This window comes from Haematobia irritans, chromosome 4 (assembly GCF_050003625.1).
Source record: "Haematobia irritans isolate KBUSLIRL chromosome 4, ASM5000362v1, whole genome shotgun sequence".
NCBI lineage: Eukaryota > Metazoa > Arthropoda > Insecta > Diptera > Muscidae > Haematobia > Haematobia irritans.
Window position 1 is genome coordinate 222,535,909 of NC_134400.1, and position 27,244 is coordinate 222,563,152.

At 37.0% G+C, this 27,244-nt stretch overlaps 1 protein-coding gene across 1 annotated transcript; it reads left to right on the forward strand.

The window, feature by feature from the left end:
* The first annotated feature begins 1,973 nt into the window (after positions 1-1,973).
* On the forward strand, positions 1,974-25,928 carry LOC142235124 (cubilin homolog). The gene is made up of 21 exons (XM_075306379.1): positions 1,974-2,681; positions 4,667-4,770; positions 5,160-5,556; positions 5,615-5,851; positions 5,908-6,660; positions 6,719-7,042; positions 7,110-7,272; positions 7,688-7,920; positions 7,982-8,328; positions 8,379-8,518; positions 8,574-8,751; positions 9,810-11,449; positions 11,725-11,804; positions 12,114-12,600; positions 12,717-12,874; positions 13,081-14,858; positions 16,061-18,422; positions 18,481-18,802; positions 19,377-19,549; positions 19,615-19,909; positions 25,369-25,928. Exons 1-21 carry the CDS (start codon positions 2,148-2,150, stop codon positions 25,608-25,610), a joined length of 10,947 nt encoding a protein of 3,648 aa, XP_075162494.1. The 5' UTR covers positions 1,974-2,147; the 3' UTR covers positions 25,611-25,928.
* Positions 25,929-27,244: the final 1,316 nt, after the last annotated feature.

Genomic DNA, 27,244 nt, shown 5'->3' on the forward strand with positions numbered 1-27,244 from the left:
ATGTGTTTTGGCTCAGAATAGAACCCTTTTGATTTTGGAAGAATCTGTTCAGATTTAGATATAGCTCCCATATATATCTTTCGCCCGATATGGAATAATACGGTCCCAGAAGCCAGAGTTTTGCCCCAATTTGGTTTAAATTTTGCACTAGGAGTACTATTAGTACTATAGTAAAGTGTGCCAAATTTTATTGAAATCGGTTCAGATTTAGATATAGCTCCCATATATATCGTTCGCCCGATTTATACTCATATGACCACAGTGGCCAATCTTTTACTCCGATTTAATTGACATTTTGCACAGGGAATAGAATTAGCATTGTAGCTATGCGTGCCAAATTTGGTTGAAATCGGTTCAGATTTAGATATAGCTCCCATATATATCGTTCGCCCGATTTATATTCATATGACCACAGTGGCCAATCTTTTACTCCGATTTAATTGAAATTTTGCACAGGGAGTAGAATTAGCATTGTAGCTATGCGTGCCAAATTTGGTTGAAATCGGTTCAGATTTAGATATATCTCCCATATATAGCTTTCGCCCGATATTGACTAATATGGTCCTAGAAGCCAGAGTTTTGACCCAATTTGGTTGAAATTTTGCACTAGAAATACAATTAGTAGTGTAGTCATGTGTGTCAAATTTGGTTGAAATCGGTTCAGATTTAGATATAGCTCCCATATATAGCTTTCGCCCGATTTACACTCATATGACCACAGAGGCCAATTTTTAACTCCGATTTAGTTGAAATTTTGCACAGGCAGTATAATTAGCATTGTTGCTATGCGTGCCAAATTTGGTTAAAATCGGTTCAGATTTAGATATAGCTCCCATATATATGTTTTTCTGATTTCGACAAAAATGGTCAAAATACCAACATTTTCCTTATAAAATCGCCACTGCTTAGTCCAAAAGTTGTAAAAATTGCTCTAATTTTCCTCTACTTCTAATACATATATATCGAGCGATAAATCATAAATAAAAGTTTGTGAAGTTTCCTTAAAATTGCTTCATATTTAAATCTTTCCCATATTTTTTTACTATCATTGTGTTTCACCCTAGTGCATTAGCCGACTTAAATTTTGAGTCTATAGTATTTGTAGAAGTCTATCAAATTCTGTCCAGATCGAGTGATATCTAAATGTATGTATTTGGGACAAACCTCTATATATTCAGCACCCAACACATTTGACGGATGTGATATGGTATCGAAAATTTAAATCTACAAAGTGGTGCAGGGTATAATATGGTCAGCCCCGCCCGACTTTAGACTTTCCTTACTTGTTATCATTAGGTTTATTTCGGTAGAGAAAGGATTAAGAATTTTGTTTCCAATAATCATAAAAACGTCTATTAAACATTTTTTTTGCGTCTTCTTTTTCGAACCTAATTTCATAGCACTTTTCTTATATTATTTGTCATGAGTCTGGACCAAAGACTTCTTAAAAAATTTTGCCTTTAAAGGAAAGTGAGACATTTAAATTAAAAAAAAAAAACACCAAAGGAAGATTACCCGAGTTTCAATATTACGAAAAATCGACTTCGTTATTTTCCATTACTTTTAACAAAATTAAAATTATTCACCATATGGCAGTGGAGGACCCTTTGTTCACATTTCATATGGGGCCTTATTTATTCTTCTTCCTACATTTCATAATTTGTGTTTATCTCTGTTAAACATAGACAAAATAACATAGTGGGAAATTATTATAAAACCCATAAATGCGGCCTTCTAATAGTCAAGGAATGTAATGACATTGCTTTGGCAGATAATAATGATCCAAAATCATCTGCTCATCAAGGGTTGTTTTACTTTCACTGTAAGTCTCGTGCCGGCTACACCAGAAAAATGCCGAATGCATAATTAGATACTCATGTGTGTGTGTGTTATTTTGCATAAAAATTGCATAGAAAATTTTACGCCCCCTTTACTATAAATACGGTTGCATTTGAGCAAAGCGTATTAAGTGCAATAACGTATTTCAAAGCGATCATATTTCGTTGAGAATAAACTGTATGAATAGAGGTGCCAAAAAGGAAAAATTGTTTAAAGTGCCAACTAATATAAATGTGGGTTCATAACACCAAGAAAGGATATCGAAGAATAATAAAGAAGGACAATTTAGAGAAAATTAACTAAGCGAAATGTCCTTCTTACATCTGTATTGTGCGATTATTGTGCTAACATTCAAATGTGTCCTTGCCTCAGAGTATGCAAGGCAACCACAAATTTTTTCACAAAAAGGAGATCTGATCCTGGAAGCAGCCCACAATCAGGATATCCATCTACGTCTATCACATGGTTCCAGCCTACTTATTAACAATATCGATATCATGGATAAAATACGACAACGAAAATTGGATAAGAGTCTTAAGGATACATCAGAAATTCTAACAACCACACCAAAGCATCTTGAAGTAGAAATGAATAATATTCGTAAGGAAATTGATTATTTGTCAGAGAAATTATCTTCGTATTACAATCGATCGGAATTTGTATTATTAACTGAAATTGAAAGAAATATCGATCGGATACGTCGTTTGAATGTTCGTATTGGGGCCTTACAAAAGATTTTGGCCAAAGATGAGTGTGCTGAAGAAACAAATCCTTGTAAAAATGGTGGAACTTGTTATGATCTCTATAAAGGCTATCATTGTGAATGCACCGAAGGATGGAAGGTACAGTCGACATTTATAGAATAGTGAATAAGAGAGCGTTTTGAATTCCGCATAGGTACCACATATAGAGGCATTTTAAAAACATTAATCTACACTCAAAAAGTTGCGGGACTACATTTAATTTACTCCCGCAGTAAAGTAGTAAAACTAAAGTTTTTGAGTTTATTTTATTTTTTATTTTTTAAATTGCCCTCAATATGAGAAAGTTTCCTTAGCTTTGATAATATTTGGTTTAATTTATGTACATGCAGAGAAGGAATATGATCACACCATTATTATGGACGGTGATTATGGAACATCTTTATAGCAAAAATGTTGTTTTCTCTAGGTTAGGTTAGGTGGCAGCCCGATATATCAGGCTCACTTAGACTATTCAGTCCATTGTGATACCACATTGGTGAACTTCTCTCTTATAACTGAGTGCTGCCCGATTCCATGTTAAGCTCAATGACAAGGGACCTCCTTTTTATAGCCGAGTCCGAACGGCGTTCCACATTGCAGTGAAATCACTTAGAGAAGCTTTGAAACCCTCAGAAATGTCACAAGCATTACTGAGGTGGGATAATCCACCGCTGAAAAACTTTTTGGTGTTCGGTCGAAGCAGAAATCGAATCCACGACCTTGTGCAAGGCGGGCATGCTAACCATTGCACCACGGTGGGGTTTTCTGTATATGGTTGCCGAAATCAGATACATAATTTTCGAGACAAAAATGCTCCATGTTCACCCTTCAAAAATAAAATTTTGTTGTTGAAATAAATTTATATTCTTGAAAGATATTCGTTCTCTGCGTGCACATGAACTAAAAAAGTTATACAACAACGAAACATAAAATTTTACTTAACCTGAATTTCGCACAAAAATTTCAGAAGCTTTTAAAATGTTTAAATTTTACAGAAAATGTGCCCATCTTATTTTTTCAACATGTGCCACACTGTGGAACTTATCGTACTTTTGTACGATAAATACTTAGTTAATTTTTTTTTAAATCATACAACCAAAAACTACAAAAATGCACTTATCGGTTTCAAATTTGTGTATGATATAACGTCAGAAGTGCTCATAAAATTTTCAGATTGATCCGCATATTGAAACCGTTAATATTTATGCCCTGCATTAGACTGTGGTTTTATATTCAATGTCCAGGTCGCGGTTTTAGATCAATTGATCGGTTCAGATTTAGATGTAGCTATCATATATATCTTTCGCCCGATACGCACATACAAGGCCCAAGAAGCCGTATCTTCAGCCTGATTTTCTTCAAATTTGCACAAAGAGTATTTTTAAGTGTGCTAAATTTGGTTGAAATCGCTGCAGATTTAGATATAGCCCTCCCATATATCCTAATCTAACCCTAACTACAGAGTGATTAAAATGGTAATGATCTGGCGCTTAAGATTTGTTTCCTTATTATTGGTTCATTTTTGCTTTTCGAGAAAGATGCCTTTCGCAAGTGGTGGTTAAAAATCAAAAATGTCAGAAAATTGTCGTTAGGTTAATTAATCTCAAAATTTGGAATGCAATTTAGTTCAATTTTCGCAAGACATAGTACATTTTTCCCAAAACATATGTTACTTTTTCTTTGTGAAAATGTATTGTAATGCGTACGCCGGAAATAGAACAGGTTAACCGATGATCAAAACCCCGTATTCGCATTAACCGAAAATGTCAATTTTTTTCTATTCGGTTTTATACCTCATTCACATAATATTTCCAAAATCCACTTTAGACAGATTTCGAATTTCATTTGCCTTATAAAAAAGGATTTCAAATCTATTTTTAGTAGATTTTGAGCCTAATGTGTATGGGCTATTAAGTTATTTTCATTTTTAGTGAAAGTACATTTCAGTCGATATGAGACGAAAATCGTAGGCGACAGCTAACATCAGCTTTATTCTCCAGTCGAAAGAACACCCTCTATTTAGCTGACTAAACAATAAATTACAAAATTGCAAACATCAATTTTATTTATTTATTTTTCTATAGGGTAAGAATTGTGAGGAGGATATTGACGAATGCTATTTATGGGCCGGAACTGATTTGGGATGTCAAAATAATGCCATTTGCATCAATACTCCTGGAGGTTACAGGTAACCACATCAACAACATTGAAATAATCTGTAAGAACATGATCAGGGATTTTACACTTTTATAAATGGCACTGAATGCAAGACAAAGAAGTAATATGATCGCCTTAAGCATGTTTCAAGAGCATAAAGTTGGCATTACACGGAGAGAATGGAACATTAATGTCACAAAAAATCAGATACATAATTTGGGAGAAAATAACATTGTTGCGACAAATATTTTACATATTCCCCTTGAAAAGTAACATTATGCTCTCTAAACATATCTGAGGTAATCATATTTTTTCTGTGTGTTGACGAAGGATGAGGGCAAAAACCGATACCATTATCGAGCCTTTAAGAATTTTGGTCCTGCTCTTAATATATCGGAAATGGATTCCCTCCAATTATAGATGTACCTGCCCTAAGGGTTTCTCTGGAACCCATTGTCGTCTACGCAGTACCATTTGCATGAAACAATCCTCCGAAAGTCTGTGTGGTCATGGAGTTTGTGTTCCAGCCAATAATCATCAGGGATACACTTGTATTTGTGATCAAGGATGGACTAAAAATGCAACGGCGCCAACGAATTCTAGTGCCAGTTTAATATGCGATATCGATGTTGATGAATGCGAGTCATCACGTAATCCATGTCATGGTGAGTGTATTAATCTTCCGGGTAGCTTCAAGTGTGGTCCATGTCCCATTGGATATAGTGGTAATGGTGTAACATGCATTGATATGGATGAATGTTCCATTAACAATGGTGGTTGTAGCCTACAGCCGAAAGTTCGATGTATTAACACAGAGGTAAAACGAAACTCTAAGAGGCCATAACTCTCCCAATATTCATGCATATTTTTTGAAGGGTTCCTTTCATTGCGGTAGATGTCCCCTAGGTTGGACCGGTGATGGCCATTCTTGCGAATTGACCCAATCAAATTCATGCAATAGAGAGGAAATTTGTCATCCACAAGCCAAATGTGAGTATATTTCCAATGTGGCCACCTGTACCTGCCCTCATGGTATGTTCGGTCATGGTTTCGGACCAACTGGATGTCATAGCACGCCCATTTCCAATTCATGTGAACAACACATATGCCAGGTAAATATTAACTTAAGATACCTGGCTCACTAAGCCTTATTTCCTTTTCGATACAGAATAATGGTACTTGCTTGTTAACGGGCAGAGGAACCAGCTGCCTATGTCCAAGTGGTTATTCGGGAGCATTGTGTGAAACCGCTGATGGTTGCCATCCAAACCCCTGTGAAAATGGAGCTTCCTGCAAACCCCTTTCAAATAAACTATTCAAATGTTCCTGCCAACGTGGCAGTACGGGAAAACGTTGCGAAATCTTACGCAGCGTTTGTGCCACCGTTCAACGGAAGACAACTGGAGAGTTGTCGTATCCAACAAATGGCGCAACGGAGTATACACCAGACGAGAGGTGTGCCTGGATTATTCGAACTTTACCTTCGCAAATTTTGAATTTAACTTTCACATCATTTGACCTGGAGGAGGATGCCGAATGTAGTCGTGATTGGTTGCAAATACACGATGGTACCTCACTGGCTTCGCAATTGATTGGAAGATTTTGTGGCAAGAACTTACCATTGGGAGGTTCAATTTTGTCATCCCAGCATCAGTTATTCTTTTGGTTCCGCTCAGATAATACCACCAACCGTCCTGGCTTCCATATGACATGGAAATCCCAGCCCCATGTGTGTGGCGATGATCGAGAGCTAGACGTTGGCGATGAAGGAATACTGCGATCTCCAGGATTCCCTGGAAAAATGCCTGCCCATAGAGATTGTGAATGGATGCTATCGGCTCCATATGGTTATCGTTTTGTTTTGAGGATCTTTGATATCACCATGGGATTAACAGCCAATTGCACAGGCGATTCGTTTAAGGTAGGCCTGAGTGAGGGAATTTTATTTAGTCAATTCCTCATGTCTCCTCCTTTTGTAGATCTACGATGCCGACTTTCTCTTGAAGGAGTATTGTGAGAGTACTTCACCGGAACCCATAAGGACATCCACGAATCAACTCAAATTACATTTTCACACTGATGCCTTTGGCTCTGACAGTTCTTTCCAGTTGCACTATGAAGTGGAATCTTCCATGCTTCATTGTGGTGGAATATTCACTGAAGCCACGGGAATAATAATCGGGCCAAGTAATTCACCCTTATGTCTGTACCTCATACAGCAACCGCCAAATACCCAAATACGTTGGGAGTTTCTAAACGAGAATATTTTCGATACGGATTTTTGTTTCTTCAACATAATCGAGGTAATAGCCCCCCCAGGGGAACATATACAACGGTAATAGGTGTATTTTGGTTTGCTTTAAATTACAGATATACGATGGAAAAACCGTTGAAGATGGAAAACTTTTGTCAAGATGTGGGGGCAAAAGCCCTGCCCCAGTTATCTCATCATCGAATTTTATGCTTATTCGATATACGAATTTACTAGACGAGACGAAGTCAAAGTTCTCCTTTAAGGCCAAATATAGTCGAGGTAAATTGAGTATCTTGTTCCAAGTTCCTATTGATTAGGGTGCTTTGTCCGCCTCTATATCCGTAGTAGTCCAGAATTTATACACAAAGAATTGGGCGTATGCATGCCTTTCAAACAGATACGATATCTTGATATAACAGATGTTTGCTTTGTCGAAAATTTGGTCGGATAGAGGTACCTTCGTCTCTAGACATTATAAGGTATCTCCTTTTTACCTCAAAATCTTTTAGTCTCTGCAACATTATCTGAAAAATCACCTCACCCAAGTATTAAATATTGCATTACACAATTTTTGATGCGGGGCCTCCGTCATGTTAGATTAGGCATAGTAGGTGCCCCTTACTTCAAGCTCACTAAAACTATTCAGTCCTATTTTTTTAAATTTGCTCGCTTATCAATTTTTGGTACTCTTTAGTATGTGAGTTCAACTATTCGGATCCTGATGTGAACATCATATTATCGCCCAACTATCCGAAAGCATATCCCAATGATATTACCTGCACTTATCATATATATGGTCCCGAAGAGCATTTCATCGGAATAAATATCACAGATATCTCACTGAGTGGAGAGAATGGACACCAAACGGATACCATGGATGACGATTCCCGAATCCAAACTGAAAGTGAATCTCAATCCTACCTTGATGTAAGAATCCCCTGCTGACATCTACCCATCGACGATTCATTTTTACAGTTATATTCCATAGGTTCATTTATCCTATTCGGAAAAACGACGCTTTTACAAAGCCTCACCCATGGAGTTATATTCAGAACTCAATAAAATGACTTTGGTATTTCATTGTGGGAAAAACAGAGCAAGAGCTCGAGGTTTCCGCTTGGAATACCGCTTCATTGAAACACATTGTGGTGGAGTGTACACTCGCAAGAAAGGAACATTCCGGAACTTTGGCAGTAAAAGTAATTGCAAATATATTTTTGAAGCTCCTGAAGGAAATGTAATAGAATTAAGCTTAAACTATGTGGCTCGTATTCCACAGCCATGTCTTCTAATATATGGAAACTCTTCGGATGGAACGCATTATTTATTAAAGAAGTAAGTGACATAGATGAACGAATAAAAAAAATAATTTTTCTGTTTTTCAGCAATACCTTGCCAAATGTTAAAATCAATGCGACATTCAACTACAATTTACTTACGGTGTTAGTGGACCCCAATCAAGCGGCGGTGGATTCAAATCTGTATTTATTTTATGGAAGCTATGAATTTCACAACACTTCTCATGGTATGCAGATACAGAAGAGAGATTTTAGTTCGTTTGTTAATTTCCGTTAATGCAGATTGTGGTGGTAATTTTAATTGGTTGTACGGCAGCATAAAGAGCCCCAATTGGCCTAGCCCTTATGACGCTAACTTGGAGTGTGTTTGGACAATCACTGCACCTCTAGGCAAAAAGATAGAACTGACCATTCAAAACTTTACCCTTGAATCAGATTGGTCAGATATATTGGAGATAAGGTAATACAAATACAAGGTGGCCGAGACGTAGTGTTTACAAATTCAAATGCTCATATTTTTGTGTTGTGTGAAAATAATTTTTAGTAATTGAAAGGGCAAATTTTTATTGTACCAGTTAATTTCGAAATTGAATCGAAACCGTCTATGAGATACACTTGGTAACACTTCGTGTCAGCTCATTTGCATCCGGTCAGTTTTTATGTCCTTTATCACTACCGGTATTTCAAACTGAATTTTCCTAACTCAAAATATTTTGTTGTTTTTTTTTTTGAGTTAGTTACTCAAAAAAGTTTACTTGGATCTAAAGATTATGACCATGCCTTAAGGATTTTGGTATTTGCTATTGATTCCGAACGGAAGATGATCTAACGAATTTGTATTATATTTTTGCTATATGTTAACCCTCTAATGCCCAATCCCGGTCTTCATTAAATCAGAAAGCTTTTAGTAAAACACACCTTAACCTTAACACACATTAAATAAAAAGAAAACTTAGTTAAACTGTTTTTACCGTATAATTTTTTCTTCTTTAGTTTGCTTTTGTGTCGTTAACATGGAATATTTAATCAGCTGGCAAAAAAAAATGGGGCATTAGAGAGTTAACTAAGTTATAAATAAATAAAATAATAAAATAAATAAATACTTTGCCTTCATTTTGTCTGTACAAAATGAGCCTTTTTAAAATGTTGCCACTAACCTAAACAATGCTATAATTTCAGCGGGCTGAAAAAAATTGAAATGAGCAAACAGGGCAATCGCAGCACTCTCATTTGTTGGCACTGCTGAAAATGCCCCCAATGTGCCTCTATGCGTGGCACTAGTTTCGCAACAGAATTCGAAGCCTTTGCTCACTTTTGCCTGTATTTTTTTTAGAAAAGAATCTAAAAAGTTCACTTTTCGACCAAATTCAAAAATGTGAGCATTTTGTATTTGTGTAAATTGCGTGACCTAAACGTTCCACAATCTTTCATATTTGGTCAATATTTTTTTCAGTGTAGTTATACTGGAATAGATTGTCATAATTGATTATTTATCTGCGTTCTTTATTTGTTTAATAGAAATGGTAAATTCTACAATTCTCCTCTAATTGGACGCTATGGTGGAGATCAAATTCCAAGGCGAATTCCTTCGTTTGGCAACAGCTTGTATTTGAGATTTACATCTGACAGTTCGGTGGAGGACAAAGGCTTTCATTTAACATGGCAACAAACCGAAACAGGCTGTGGAGGAAAATTAACCTCGTACAAGGGATCAATACATACACCACACCGAGAAGAGGAAACGACTTCCTCAACAGATCCTTCCAATATAGTTTGTGACTGGCACATCAATGTTGTCCCAGGATCATCTATACGCCTTAAGGTTACAGCATCTACAGATATCCTAAACCTGTGTCGCAATAAACGGCTTCAAATTTATGATGGCGGTTCATCGTCGCAGTCTTTAATACATCTCGACTGTTCCTCTGAGGCTCCACTATATGAACTGGAAGTGACCTCCACTGGCAATCAACTTTTGATCGTATACATAATGGGCGATTACTCCAAGGATACACCTGAATTTGCAATGGACTACGAAACCAACTGCCAAATGACTTTGGATCATATGCAGGGCATAATAGAGTCGCCCAATTTCCCCGAACCATATCCTGAGATGTTAAATTGTAAATGGGACATAAAGGCTAGAACCAATAACAAAATTCAATTGGCGTTTTCCCATTTCAGCTTAGAGATGTCCGCAGACGAGGATGAGTGCACATTTGACTATGTGGAAATTGTGGATATGAAAAATGATGACATCTTAAAAAAACAGCGACTATGTTCCACGCTACCCGATCCCATAGTAACCGAAGGTAATCGTATGGTCATACATTTCGTTACTGACTATATCCAGGGAAAAAATGGATTCCACGCCGAATATGCTCATGTCGGATGTGGAGAAATACTCACCAAGGAATTTGGGTCGATAAAATCTCCCAACTACCCCTACAGTGTGGATATGGAATGCGAATGGTACATAGAAGTTCCTGCTGGCAAGCAAATAGTTTTCACCCTAGTCGAATTCCATATGGATGTAGACGATCGCTTTTGCACATCAAATGCATTAATAGTGAAGAATACCAAGGACTCCAAACGCAGACTAATGGTACAATGTTCAACTCTGGGGACACCACACACTGTGATCTCCTCTCGCAATCATCTCTACATATACTACAAATGTGGATCTTATATAAATCCCAAGTTCTTTCGCGCTGTCTACAGTACCAAAGAGGCATCATGTGGCGGCCTTGTGAGAAGTCACTATGGTTTGATATCATCTCCCAATTATCCTCAGAATACAATACAAGCTCAGAATTGTACATGGGAAGTTGTTGTCCCAGATGCCATGGGTATTCGTGTTTACTTTAACTCCTTGCAAATGGCTGCAGAAGGTGACTGTAACAAGAATTTTATAAATATGACCCAATATGGGGACACCGGGATAATTGATAGGCTGCAGATTTGTAAGTCTGGCAAAAAATTTATAGTGCTGAAGGGAAATAGGACGACAATTGACTATATGACGGAGGCCTCACTTATAGGCGGACGATTTTCTATGGCTTTCTCGAAAAACTGTGGTGGCAAGATTGAAACGGATTCGGGTCTACTTGTGGCAAATACTGGTGATAGCTGTAAATGGACATTTTCGGTACCTGAGGGTAAGCATTTGATGATTTAATGTTGTAATGAACATATTTATTGAATTTAAATTCATATAATTCACGTGATACAAAATTTGTTTAATTAAATTTTAATTTGATCCCGAAAAGTGTGATTTTTTAATCAGACCAACAATTAAGTTGGTGCTTATTAATAAATTTTGTAATTGACATTAATAGTTTCGTGACTAAATAATTATCATTACAATCAAACATATTTCTTCTTCTTTCTTCCTTTGTGGATATTGATGTTAAAAATTTGATGTTATTTACAGGGAGCGTAATAAATGTCAATATATTGGAATGGGACTGTTTTTGTCCTACAAATAGTTCATGCGAAGGTCACGGTTTAGGGGTAAGTGGTCCTGCAAGAGATAGTGATAAAATTCCTAAACGAAATTTTTACAATACAATTGAGCCAATCATCAAACACATCGATTGCATGTCCTTAAAACAGCCACTCCTCCCTAAATCCCCTCCTCACCACTTCGACATATGATAATGTAATGATTTGTAGTCATAATGTATGAAGTCAATATATTAAGCTCATTTCTCAGTAGAACATAACATTTTCAACTCAACCATAACATTTTCCTAGCTAAGAAGGTGATGCGGCTAAGCACACCCTATATTTTCATCAACCAATTTCATTTCAACCTTTCAGTATGTGAAAAACTATGCTGACGACCAACCGAGAGGAAACGAACCTATATATATGTGTGAAATGCCACAAAATCATTTGACGTTTGAGACATCCTCGTTGCAACTTGTAGCAGGCCATATTAATTTTAAAGCCACATTCTCAACCGTCCAACATTCATGTGGAGGCAATCTAAAGATGGCTCGTGGTACACTCGTATCACCCTACTATCCAGCTTCATATCCATCGAATGTGGATTGCACCTGGGAAATAAACGTAGCTATGGGAAATACTCTTCAAATAGACATTGAAGAACTTGATCTACCAACAAGTGACCGCTGTAATGAAGATTACTTGGAGATAAGAGCATCGTCTCGCAGCAAACTGCTGGGTGTTTTCTGTGGCAATCAAATACCCGAGGAACCCGTAACTTCATTCGAATCATTGTGGATACGATTCCATAGCTCGCAGGATAGTACGGGTAAAGGTTTTAAATTGAAATGGAACTATGGTAAGTAGGCGAAACATTCTTCTTTTTCATATATTCTTTATTAAAAGTACGAAAGTTTTTCAAAAAAGCTGTCAAACAGTTCACTAAATGAACATAAATATCAATTTTTATCTTAGCTCATCTAAACGAAATTGTAAATAAGACCTATGGGAGTATAGATTCACCACCAGTATCTCTCCTTCGTTTGGAGGATGAACCATTTGCCTGGCGTATTCTAATTGAAAGAGGACAATTCATAGCTCTCCATTTCAATCACTACAGAGAGGGATTGAAGGTACTCAGAAAATTTAATATTTTTGTTTTGCTTGTATCATTTAATGGATCCAATTAAGTTTTAATTGAATTTGCTTAAACGTAAAAATTCTGAGTTAAATACATTCATTTCACAAATTAATTGATTCAATTATTTTATATGAGTGATATTTGGATTGAAAAATTACTTGAATGAATTAAATTTTTAATTATTTCCTCTCTCTTTAGCTTTTCGATGGTTTTGATGAATCTGCTTTAGAAATACCAATATTTCCATCACCTTTCCGCTTCATTTCCAGTTCAAATGTTGTCTACTTTAAAACAAATCCCGAAAAGCACGCTTACTTTTCCATTAAGTGGAACATAACTGATTCCAGCGCAATACATACAAATACGACGACATCCACATGCCATACGGAAAAGATGCTCGCATATAATGCTACAATGACTATTCGTTCTCCAAATTATCCTAATGGCTATGAACCAAATCTATCATGTGATTGGATCATTCAATCAGCTGATCCACACTTTCATTTGTTTGCCTACCTTATGGAGGTAAATCTCGAAACAAGTGTTCACTGTTCCTCAGACTACTTGCAAATCTCCACCTCAACGGACATGATACACTGGCATGAAATGGAAAAACTATGCGATATACCGCTAGGGCGTCCATTCCCTGAAATTCATGGAACGCCAAATCTTAAGTTTAATTTTGTATCAGATTCTGCTGTGAATAAAACTGGCTTTAGCGTTTCAATTTCCCCAAGATGTGGTTCTAATATAACCCAGTCTGTAGGCGTCATCGATGGACGCAAACTTCTCTTTGAAGATGAATGTGTGTGGCATATTACTGTGAAACCAGGCAAAAGAATAATGCTGCAATTCGACTATGAAACAGTCAGTACTGGAAACATTCATGATTGTATGGCCTACGTTGTGGTATATGATGGTCTCGATTCGGATGCTCCACTTTTGCGCCCTGGAAAGATCTGTAATCCTCCAAATGTTACACAAATCCGTATGAATTCAACCTCCAACTACGTCACCATTAAATACTACTTCCACTCTGTAGCCCGTTTTCGACCGAAGCTGTGGGATATCACTTACCGTGAATTTTCCGATTGCAATGAGGAATTTCGTCTGATTCCTGAAGCATCCACTATTAATATAAGCTCACCGAATTATCCAAATGTACCACAACCACACACCGAGTGCGAGTGGAGGGTGTTGGCTCCAGTGGGTGAACTTATAAAGGTGGAATTCGTAGATCGATTTGATATGAATTCAAAATTTTGTGATCGGGAATTTATAGAGTTAGTGGACGGCGGAACATCTTTGGGTCGAAAAATGGGGAAGTTCTGCCATAAACCCGATCCCACGGCGACAACGCAAAATATTCTCTACATGCGCTATTTGACCGATATTTCAGAACCAAGAATGGGTTTCAAGGCCAAAATATCCATTGTAAAATGTGGGGGGTCATACAACAGCAATAGTGGTTCCATAATGTCACCAGGCTATCCACATACGGGTGCTTATCCATCGTTTAGTCAGTGTGATTATGTCATTTCATTGCCTGTTGAACGAAAGATTCGCTTAATTATTCAAGACATGGACCTGCCCTTTGATGCCAACCAGCCCAAGTCTCAAGACTATTTGGAAATTATACCCATATCTGGGATGGACAATGTAGTCATACCACCTTCATATGTCTACGGCAATACTACAAAAGGCACTCAAATAGATTTGGATGTCAGTAAGACCATAGTGAGATTCCATACCTTCGCCAAGAATACCCAACACCATGGTTTTTCCATCAAATATAATTATCTGAGTGGCACCTGTATGCAAGACATAACTGGCGATTCTGGACACTTGACTATGCACCTCCCTACAAGAACGTATTTCTCTATGCATTGCCGTTGGAGAATCAAAGTTACCAAAGGCTTAAGGATTCGCTTGGAGTTTTTGAATATGGATGATTTTAAGTCAACAAATGGTACGGGGTAAGTACGGTATTTTCGTCTATGACTTTCCACAAAATGTCTCTCATGTTTTCGAAAAAGTGGGAAGGCTAGCGCCACAAGAACCTTTCTGTGACACGACTTGGGCTTTAAATGTTGGTAGTACCATCTTGGAAGGTCTAGTGAGAGCGGTCAGTAGGATTCACGTGGGTTAGGCTAAAAAGATATTGTGGAAACGCATTAATAAGACTCAATTAGACTAATCAGTTCATTGTAATTCCACGGTGGTGTTCTTATCGCTGAGCCCAATTCCTTATTTAGATCTATGATAAGGGACCTCCGTGTCGGAATTGTATTTCATATTACGGTGAAACCGCTAACCATTGCAACACGTTGGGACCGATTCGCCAGAACTCAAGTCAGATATCGTACTGACTTACCTATTAATTTTCCTGCACAGGACAGTCCATAAAATGTTTTCCTTTTCATAGACCACCCACTGTTGCACAAAACTCTCAATTGGGAATTCTCTCAACCTTCTGTAGATCTTTTGCTCATATCACGAGGTTTGGACGAGCCTTGTCGTCCAAAAGTTTCCATTACTACCAAAACTATTGATGCTGCGCGCGGACTAATAAGATCCTCATCAGAACTATCGCGTGATTGGCAATCATAAATTCACTATTTCATAAACATTTGACAGTGAAATAAGGCTCGTGTACATTGGTCTAAAGTAAAGGTCAACAAAAATGATAGTGGCAGGTGATCCTGGATCTACACTTATGGGTATTCCAAGATGAGCCATATGTAACCATAGTGTCAAAATCAACGACTCTATGAGGTTGAGATTCCCAATCAGCTGTCATGGTAACCCCATCAAAGCAGTTGATACAGAAGTAATCAACATTTTCTCCCACCATTCCCGGCATTACCCCCTTAGAAAGTTGTCGATTGATATACTCCATCATGTGTCGACGAGTGAAAAATGGAAAAACTTATCATGACCCCTTGGCCAATGAAATTTCGAATGTTAATACATTACGCTTCTCGACCATCTCTTTGTAACAATATCTTCTCATGGCCTGTGTCAGGGAGACACCGTTTGTCCTAGTCGGCGATTCATAGCTTTTAACAATGTATTTTCGTGATCAGTTAGATTTCATCAGGAGTCTTTCCTTACACTTCTAAAAAAAAACACATTCTATATTCGCATATTAATTAGGCTTTGTTTTTCTTTTTTCTAGGCGAACTCCGCTTTTCACGATTTACAATGACCATGAGATGCTCTCGACCATCACTACATTCGATGCCAATAACTTCGATCCAACATCTACGATAAAATCGACTGATAACACCATGCTGGTGGCAGTGTCTCTTCCCACTGTTTCAGCTCCCATGATGAGTATCAGAGCACGTTACTACTCAAACGAGACATCATTTTGCCCACCTAATATAGGTCCTGAGGATGGAGATGGCAGTATTGATATACAAGATTGGCAGCCTCCGTTTAGCCAAAATTACTTTTGCCGATCTCAGATTAAATCAAACGATGGTGAAACTTTGGTTTTCAATATCAGTACCTTCACCACATTCCATCCCAACAGGACTATACAAATATTTTCTCCATTGACATTCCGCGATAATTTCGTTGTCATCAATTATCGGGAGAATGTAACAGAAAAACTTCAACCACTGTCACAAGCCTCGGGATTCTGGCAAATAATTCAGACAAATACCGATCGCATAAGAAAGCTCACAATGACCTATAAACGCCACTCCTGTGGGGGTAAATTTACTCTGAGCAATAACTTCCACATTGAACAACCTGCAATAACAGACAATAACTATGGTCCTATTTTGTGTGTTTGGTTTGTTCTAAAGCCGTTCTTCTCAGGTCGTAGAGATCTGGAATACAAACTGAGGGGGAATTTCACATTTAGCGATTCCTGTGAACGGGAATTCATGGTCGTGAAGGAAAGTCGATGGACGATGGGCGATGAGAATGAAAAGAGAATATGCAAAGATAACTATGGAGCTCTGGATGATTACACATTCCAAAATACCATCACATACATAGCCTACCAAGCTGCCAATTACAGTAACACAAAGACCCAATTTTCTATGCAAGCTGTTAAGACTGTTACCTGTGGTAGTGAGACCAAAATTATTCAAGGTACTAGCATGGTAGAAATTACCAAGGAGACCTATGAAAATAACATCGAATGTTCCTGGATTTTCAATACTCAACCTGGATACTATCCACAAGTGCACTTCTTTGGTCGCTTCTTCTTGGAAGATTCACCAAATTGTACCAAGGATTACTTGGAAATTCAACACGATGAGGATGGTCTTTGGATACCGGATGCTCGCTATTGTGGACGCCATTTTCCGCCTACTCACAACTCCTCTTCGTCCCGCATGCAGGTTATATTTCGCACCAATGAAAATGTAACTGCCGATGGATTCTCATTCTTTGTGAACAAGTCCTGTTCGGCGGTGCTCAATGTAACCTCTGAATTGCAGAGAATTGTGACCCCAGCGGCATTTGGCTGGCGTGACCAGCGTGTCCAATGTGATTATGTTTTCCAGTCCAGTGATAGTCGTGCGCTAATCAACGTCAGAGGGATACGAACCTCAGCTCATGTATTTGTGAGTCTACAATACGATTGCAGGTTCGGTTTTACCGTATATCGTCGTAATTCCCAGGGAGAAGAGGAAGAGGGTGGCAAACATTGTGAGGATGAATTTGAGGAGAGATCCTATATGTACTTGAGACTTCATTTTGATTCCCATGCTTCTTTGACGTATTCGCTAGAGTTCAGCTTCGACACATGCGGTGGCAATGTTACAACCTCGTACACGACTATATGGCCGCAAAAACATGAGACACTGGACAAATATGCTGATGACATGAATTGCATTTGGCATGTCACGGCCCCGGACGACCACTCCATAGCCATACGCTTCAAATACTTCGATATGGAGAAGACCTATGACCATGTCAGCATTTATGTGGGTAGTGTCATCCAGACGGAAAAACTCATCAAGAAGCTTTCTGGCAACCTCACCGCTAATCCTCCCACTGTCAGCGTAGATCACCACCAAGCGGTAATTAATTCCGTTTCTGATTTCTCTAATTCAGGCAAAGGTTTTCAAGCTACCATCATTTTCTTACCCAATTGCAATGAGCGTATCTTCCTCACCGATGGAAACTCCCCCGTTCATCTGGCACGAAACTTTAAAATCGAGGCTGGACAAGAGTATATGTGTATCTATCATCTCAATGCCCCCAAAGGCTATCGCATACGTGTCGATATGAAAAAAATACAAATCAACAATGAGACCAAGGCGTGTAAACGAAATCCCCTAGCCGAATGTTCTGAGAACCTTTGCAACACCATGGAACTGTTCGATAGTGCTATTATAACCGAAACTTCCATGGGAAAATTTTGTTCTGGCACAAATACATCCTACATCTCTTCATATGGAGATGCCTCATTGAAATTTATGGCCAGACAATTGGGTCAGTATAGTTTTGAGATTGTCTTAACAATGGAGCAAAGTATATGTGGCGCATTGATGGAGAAACATTTAGAGAAGGATGAGGTAAGTTTGCACATCTAATCTAAAATTGCGAAAGCTTATTTGATACCGACATTTTCAGAGATTTGTTTTGGCTTTCCCTCAAAATATAACCCTGACCAACTATAAACCAAATGTTCACTGCACTTGGCGCTTTGAATTTCAAATGCTAATGCAAATCCACTTCAATTTTGCCGATATACAAAATTCATCCCAAACTACGGGCAAATGTTTGGACTATATAGTCATCAAAACTGTAAAGAAACAATATGAAATTTGTGGCCACATTACCAATTATTCGATACCTATCACTATGCTAGTACCAGGATCCTTAGAAATCACATTCCATAGCGATGCCAGTATAGAGGGAAAAGGATTTGAGGCAATTATAGAAGAAAGTGAAAGTAAGTATACGATATGGGAGATATGGAGAATACAGTATGTATCAATGGCTAGCTTTTTTGCATAATATAATAATAGGTTGAGACAATTCTATACAAATCAACATCCAAAAGAAATTAAATGAAATATTGGTTTCACACATAATGGACTGTATTCAGCTCTTGCGGATTGCTTGCTACACACAAGAAACACTTAGACACTTTTGCTAGCGAAATTTTCGTTATGACGATGTTATCGATTTCTCCCATAAAAATTCTATGACAAAACTGCATTATTGACATGCAATAGACATTTTCGTGAGGTTTGCATAAAAGTTCCGTTTCCCATGGATCTCTAGCAATACTTGAATCCCGGTAAGCACTTCTAGTGGACATATCGTTTTCGACTCCATAATACAGCTTTGCCATATATTTTTAATGAGAGCAAAATATAAACAATCGATAATAATGTCTTCTGACTCATTGGCAATGTGTTTGTAATGGCAGCAGCTCCATCGCCCATGATACATATTGGGTTTCAAATACTGTTTACATTTTATTGTTTTTAATTATTTGTATTTTACTTATTTCTAATTAGAATGTAATCGTACCTATACCTCACTCAATGGCCAAATATATCTGGTAAATATTAAAAACGATAGAAGCATTCTTTGTAATGACACAATTGTGGTTGGCGAACAATACTATTTGAATTTTTACATAAGATTTAGGTATCTCATAAATTATAATTGTGGACGTTTGTATTTCAGGGTAAGTTTTGTGAATGATGTCTTCATAAAATGGGGACACTTATTTTTTTTTCTTCTTTTTTTAAGATAAGTGACTTGAAAACAAACAAAACGATTTATGTCGGCAATTGTACTAGCATGTATGATTATGATACGGTTTTTACAACGACAAATGCTGTTCGCATTGAAGCAACGAATTTCGTTATGATTGCATTCACATATACAACGAGCAATCGAAAATTGACTCCAGGCTGCGGTGGTACGTTCCAATTCGATCAAGGTTTCATACAAAGCCCTCCATACACAAATGATCGAAATTATTCAGAATGTCGTTGGAATATCTCAGTGCCATCACCCAATGTTATAACTCTTGAATTTAAATGTAAGTAAAGTGACATTATTTCCTATACAAATACTATAGACTCATCAATGGAATACACACAAAAAAAGTTTATTTGATTTCAAACATGGAACCGTTGGTTACAAAATGAATAAGACAAAACAAGTATATACGGCCCTAAGTTCGGCCAGGCCGAAGCTTATGTACCCTCCACCATGGATTGCGTAGGAACTTCTATTGAAACCGATGGTAAGGTATCATAAAACTTCCTAACAACGTAATATATACCACAAAGTCCATACGTGGTATATATTAAACTACAAAAGGGCTGATTAAATACGTATATAATTAAGTTTAAAGTTTCTATAGAAATAAAATTTTGACAACATTTTCTATAGAAGTAAAATTTTGACAAAATTTTCTATAGAAATAAAATTTTGACAAAATTTTCTATAGAAATAAAATTTTGTCAAAATTTGCTATAGAAATAACATTTTGACAATGTTTTCTATAAAAATAAAATTTTGGTAGATTATTTTTGGCTCGAGTTGCAACCATGATCAAATCTGGGGATCGGCTTATATGGGGGCTATATGTAATTATGGGTCGATGTGGACCAATTTTTGCATGGTCATTAGAGAACATATACTAATACCATGTACCAAATTTCAGCCGGATCGGATGAAATTTGCTTCTCTTAGAGGCTCCGCAAGCCAAATCGGGGGATCGGTTTATATGGGGGCTATATATAATTATAGACCGATGTGGACCAATTTTTGCATGGTTGTTAGAGACCATATACTAACACCATGTACCAAATTTCAGCCGGATCGGATGAAATTTGCTTCTCTTAGAGCAATCGCAAGCCAAATTTGGGGGTCCGTTTATATGGGGGCTATACGTAAAAGTGGACCGATATGGCCCATTTGCAATACCATCCGACCTACAGCAATAACAACTACTGGTGCCAAGTTTCAAGTCGATAGCTTGTTTCGTTCGGAAGTTAGCGTGATTTCAACAGACGGACGGACGGACATGCTCAGATCGGCTCAGAATTTCACCACGACCCAGAATATATATACTTTATGGGGTCTTAGAGCAATATTTCGATGTGTTACAAACGGAATGACAAAGTTAATATACCTCCATCCTATGGTGGAGGGTATAATAAAAGAATGTGAAATTGTAATTTCAATTAAAAATATCGCAAAAATAGAGATAATAGACATTTGTTGGGTATAAAATATCGGTCGCATAATGAGCCGTTATCGCTATCCAACTATCGAGTAAAATCCCGCAAATTGTCCAATACATAATTAATGTTTGACGACATCATCGATACGACAGCCCAGCAAAAAAAATTGGTTTGTTCTCAAGTCACAACTTTAAGAACACTTTCAAAAATGTCCACCTAAAGATGTTCTTCATTTTAATCACACATGAAGTTCTTTTAATTCAATTTTTATACCCTCCACCATAGGATGGGGGGTATATTAACTGTGTCATTCCGTTTGTTCGTTCGTCCGTCTGTTGAAATCACGCAAACTTCCGAACGAAACAAGCTATCGACTTGAAACTTGACACAAGTAGTTGTTATTGATATAGGTCGGATGGTATTGCAAATGGGCCATTTTTTTTACGTACACGCTCACAAAAAATCGCTTTTGTAACATATACTCCCAAACATATTTTGCTTCAAGCATATACATTTTTGGGTATTGCCCAAACATTTATATGTTTTATCTCTTCCAATATATAATATGTTTGAAAGCATATTGGTCTAAACAATATATGTTTGGGTAGTCAAAGTTCCAAACATTTTGTATTTTTGCATCCAAATTCAATAATGTTGTCTTCCAAAAAACAATATGTTATTTTGTGAACATATAATATGTTTGGAAGCATTTTGCACCCAAAAATATTATATGCTTAAAAAAATTCTCCCAAACAATATTGTGCTCAAAATTTTATTTATTTATTTATATATTTACAATCATAATGAATTATGAAAATAAACAGGTAATATAGGTGCTAACAACATAGGTTTTCGACCTGAATGCTCAAAATTTTGTTTCTGCCCAATTGTATATTCCCCCACATCTTTCTCACTTCCACGAGATTTTTTAGTTCTTAGCACCTTTTTCTGTAATACAAACATTGTAGAAGAAATTATTCAATTGTATGATTTTTTTATTTTAATTTTATCTTTTGCCGGACGGGGATTCGAACAGCGGACCACACAGTTTGTAAGGGTCAAAGAAGTAGCTGATCAATTGCCCAAGGAAAAATAAAATGTTAATTTTGTAATAACAAGCAACAACCACCAACTTAATTCAATATTGCTCCCTGTTAAATAGCGCTCCAAGCTACTAAACACATATATGTTTATAGGCTATTTCTAAATTAATATATGTTTGCATCCAAGCATATTATATTTACAAACATTTTATGTCCCAAACATAATATGTTCTAACATATTAACATATATGTCCCAAACATGTTATGCTAGTTTATGAACATTATATGCTTGCACTCAAAAATATTGTGTTTAAAAATTTGTGTTCCAAACATATAATGTTTATAGCCAAACATATGAAAAACAGTCTTTTTCATCCGTGTATATTAACGGACCCCCAGATTTGGCTTGCGGTGCCTCTAAGATAGGCATATTTCATCCGATCTGGTTAAAATTTGGTACTTGGTGTTCGTATATGGTCTCTAACAACCATGCAAAAATTGGTCCATATCGGCCCATAACTATATATAGCCCCCATATAAACCGATCCCCAGATTTGGCTTTCGGATCCTCTAAGAGAAACAAACTTCATCCGATCCGGCTGAAATTTGGTACATGATGTTCCACATCGGTCCATAATTACATATAGCCCCCATATAAACCGATTTGCCTTGCGGAGCCTCTTGGAAGAGCAAAATTCATCCGATTCGGTTGAAATTTTTATATTGTGCTGGTATATTGCCGCTAACAACCATGACGGGCTAACAACCATAGGCCCCAGATAAAACTATCCCCAATCATACAATAATTGGTCCATATCGGTTCGTAATTGTATATAACCCTCTTATAAAGCGACTCCCATATTTCATTCCCGTTGGTAATTATTAAAAGACTTCCCTATATACCAAATACCGGGTCAAGAACTGAATTATATACGTATTTAATCTGTTTTGTCTAATATATACCACGTATGGACTAACTTACAATTTAGAGAACGACGTTAAGAAGTTGTAATGCGCTTTACAGACTATCTGTTATTCCGGACGGAATGTCGGTGTTTGTAAAGAACCTTACAGGGTGGGAGCCACCGTGGTGCAATGGTTAGCATGCCCGCCTTGCATACACAAGGTCGTGGGTTCGATTCCTGCTACGACCGAACACCAAGAAATTTTTCAGCGGTGGATTATCCCACCTCAGTAATGCTTGTGACATTTCTGAGGGTTTCAAAGCTTCTCTAAGTGGTTTCACTGGAATGTGGAACGCCGTTCGGACTCGGCTATAAAAAGGAGGTCCCTTGTCATTGAGCTTAACATGGAATCGGGCAGCACTCAGTGATAAGAGAGAAGTTCACCACTGTGGTGTCACAATGGATTGAATAGTCTAAGTGAGCCTGATACATCGGGCTGCCACATAACCTAACCTAACCTTACAGGGTGTCGAATCGATACCACTTGTCGGCGATGTCCAAATAATCGGCAAATGTGTTATCGATCCCATAAACATGCAGAAGTATCGACTATGCCTTCGGACTTCACTTACAATGTGTCCAATATGTGGGATATGTTCGACACGAACACTGTCGTCCGGAATAATAGATAGTCTGTAAAGCGCATACAATGGCAAGGTCATCGGCATGTATTAGCACCATTAGCGTAGCTAGACAATTTTCCTAGGGGGGGCTATAGCCCCCCTAGCTAAAATTTATAGACTGAACTTATAGGTTCAATTAATGTTTTAATTCATAAAATTGAATAAAAAATTAGACATCAAAATAACTCGACAAACAATTTATAATAAAGCAACTAAAAGTAGTTCCACACTTTTCCCAGCAAAAAAATTGTGAGTTGTTCTAAAGGAACAACTTTAAAAGTACTTCCAAAAATGTCCTCAATTATTTTAACTACACAGGAAGTTTTTTTACTTAATTTTTTTTTTTCATATTTTAATGTGTAATTTTTTGTTTTCTTTTTTTTCAAATAGTTTAAAAAAGGAGTAAGAATAAATAAATTGGTACAAATTATTCAAATTTTGCCACAAAACTGCTAAATCCATTATAGAAAAATCGATAATTTTGGAAATTATTCCAGGAAAAACGTTTCAAACAAGCGTCAGAATGCATTAAAAATCATAAAAACAATATAAAAATTATTTATTTGGGAAAACATTTTTTAATTCACATTCAAAACACTGAATTCGGATCTCACCTTAAGAAGTGATGCAAATTCATTGCAGCAGCTGTTGAAACGGTGGACATTTGTCCTATGACAAGCTCATATTACATTCATTGCTTCTCCGCCAATTTTGCACCACTTCTAGACCAAAAAAGAACATTTTCACTACTTTTTTGGCAACGCTTTTTCGCAGCATTATTAAGATATTAATTTATGAAAGAATAGTTTTAATATCAATTACTATTTTTTAATTAAATTGACTAAAATAAATCAATCATAAGTTCAACCACAGCTTTATTTCATAAATATCTGACTTCAAACATTGCCATCGGCAACTGCTACCACAACCCAAGTAATTCGATTGTTCATGAAAGTCTTTAGCGGAAATTTGTGCGATTGTATATACTTGTTTAATTTTTATAAAAATTAAAAAAACTATTGACATTTATTGAAAAATGGAAAATCATAAATAGAGTTTCAAATTCTGGGGGGGGCTAAAATTTTTCTGGGGGGTCTAAGCCCCCTCCCCAGAGGCCTTCCTACGCTTATGATTAGCACACCCAAGTATATCGATTGTGGATGACGGTCTTTAGTAGAACTTTCTACGCAATCCATGGTGGAGGGTTCGGCTGAACTTACGACCGTATATACTTGTTTATAACTTGCTTGCTTTATTTTTTTTTTTCTTTTTGAAAATATTTGAGTTCAAACGTTTCAGACAAGCATTAGAATGCATTAAAAATCATACAAAATATGAAAATTATTTATTTGGCAAAACACAAACATTTTTAATTCACATCCAAAACACTTAATTCGCATCACACCTTAATAAGTGATGCAAATTCAGTGCAATGGCTGTTGGAACGGTGGATATGTTCACTACTTTTTTAGTGACGCTTTTTTCGCTGGGTTACTATTAATGTGATGTGAATGACACATTTATTTTAAATTAACGCAGACAATACTTAGCGTACACCACACTCTAAGGTCTTTTTCAAAAACACAGACATTTTGTACGCATAAAAGTATAGAGCGAACGGTGCGAACTTGTGGCTTGTCGTAATATTGAACACATCCGTTTTTTATTTTCCCAGCATTCAATATGGGCCCTGAGATAAATTGCCACTTGGATAACGTAAAACTGTTCGACATTATGCCTGATGGTACAGAGAAATTGCTAAAAACTCTCTGCGGATCAACGACACCTGGAGAAATTACATCAGGAACAAATCGTTTAGCAATAATATCAAAAAAATCTCCTAATTTCGATGGTACTTATTGGAGTGTAACATATGCAATAGGCAAGAATATGGCGGATGATCTACTAATCGAATGAAACATTCTTTGAAAATATAGAAGGTATTTTTTGTTTTGTTTAAATTTATATATCTTATTGTTATTCAAAATTTAAATAGAAAATAGTTAAATACAAATAACAGTTAGGTGTGTTCCTATTTCTATGTAATATATTAATTTTGTATTAAATATGGATGAAAACATTGAAAGTAGTTCACATTCATTTATCACACACATTCATCAACATCATATGCAACTCTGATCTGTTTGTGGAAAGTTCTGAAATTTTTACAAAAGAACCTGAAAAGGTGATATTTTGCCTTTTCAATTAAATATACAAATCATACACATTTCCAAATATTTTTTTATTCACTCTAATGAATTTGGTATTAGATATTCCCAGTCAAAAAGAGCAGAGAATTGAAGAAAGTATACATTTAAGACACAATACCTTTCAAGTTGGAGTTTTTCGTACTTGATTTGTGTGTGAGATTAGTTGCGCAACTAATCTTATAGCGGTTCGTATTCCTCCAATATGATTTTTTAGTCAACTTATTATAACAGGTTGGCTGATAAGTCCCCGGTCTGACACATAGATGGCGTCGCTAGTATTAAATGCATATTATTTTTATATAGTACCAACCTTCAAATGATTCGTGTCAAAATTTGACCTCTGTAAGTCAATTAACTGTTAATTGTAATACACCCGAGTTTTTCCGTCGATATGTGACAATGGATGAAACATGGCTCCATCATTACACTCCTGAGTCCAATCGACAGTCGGCTGAGTGGACAGCAACCGGTGAACCGTCTCCGAAGCGTGGAAAAACTCAAAAGTTCGCTGGCAAAGTAATGACCTCTGTTTTTTGGGAAGCGCATGGAATAATTTTTATCGATTATCTTGTGAAGGGAAAAACCATCAACAGTGACTATTATATGGCGTTATTGGGACGTTTGAAGGTCGAAATCGCGGCAAAACGGCCCCATATGAAGAAGAAAAAAGTGTTGGTCCACCAAGACAACGCACCGTGCCACAAGTCATTGAGAACTATGGCAAAAATTCATTAATTGGGCTTCGAATTGCTTCCACACCCACCGTATTCTCCAGATCTGGACCCAGGGACTTTTTCTTGTTCTCAAACCTCAAAAGGATGCTCGCAGGGAAAAAATTTGGCTGCAATGAAGAGGTGATCGCCGAAACTGAGGCCTATTTTGAGGCAAAACCGAAGGAGTACTACCAAAATGTTATCAAAAATTGGAAGGTCGTTATAATCGTTGTATCGCTCTTGAAGGGAACTATGTTGAATAATAAAAACGGATTTTGACAAAAAAATTTGTTTTTCTTTGTTAGACCGGGGACTTATCAGCCAACCTGTTATTGGTTCCGTTTCTCATACTGTTTGTATACCTTCGGAAGACCATACGATGTCCACGATGGAATCTTTACAACCTTTATTACAAGCACTTTATACCCAAATACCATTTAGGAGTTGGTCGATTTTCGTGTTATGTTATGTTCTACAGGAAATAAAATTACACATCTAAAGAATAGGGCTGTTTTCGTCGCTCGTGTTCTATCCAGAACATCACATCAGTGCAAGTCGCATCGGTGTCGCCAGATTGCATTTTGATAAAGTGAATATTTTTAGATTCACAATAGCAATTTATTGTGAC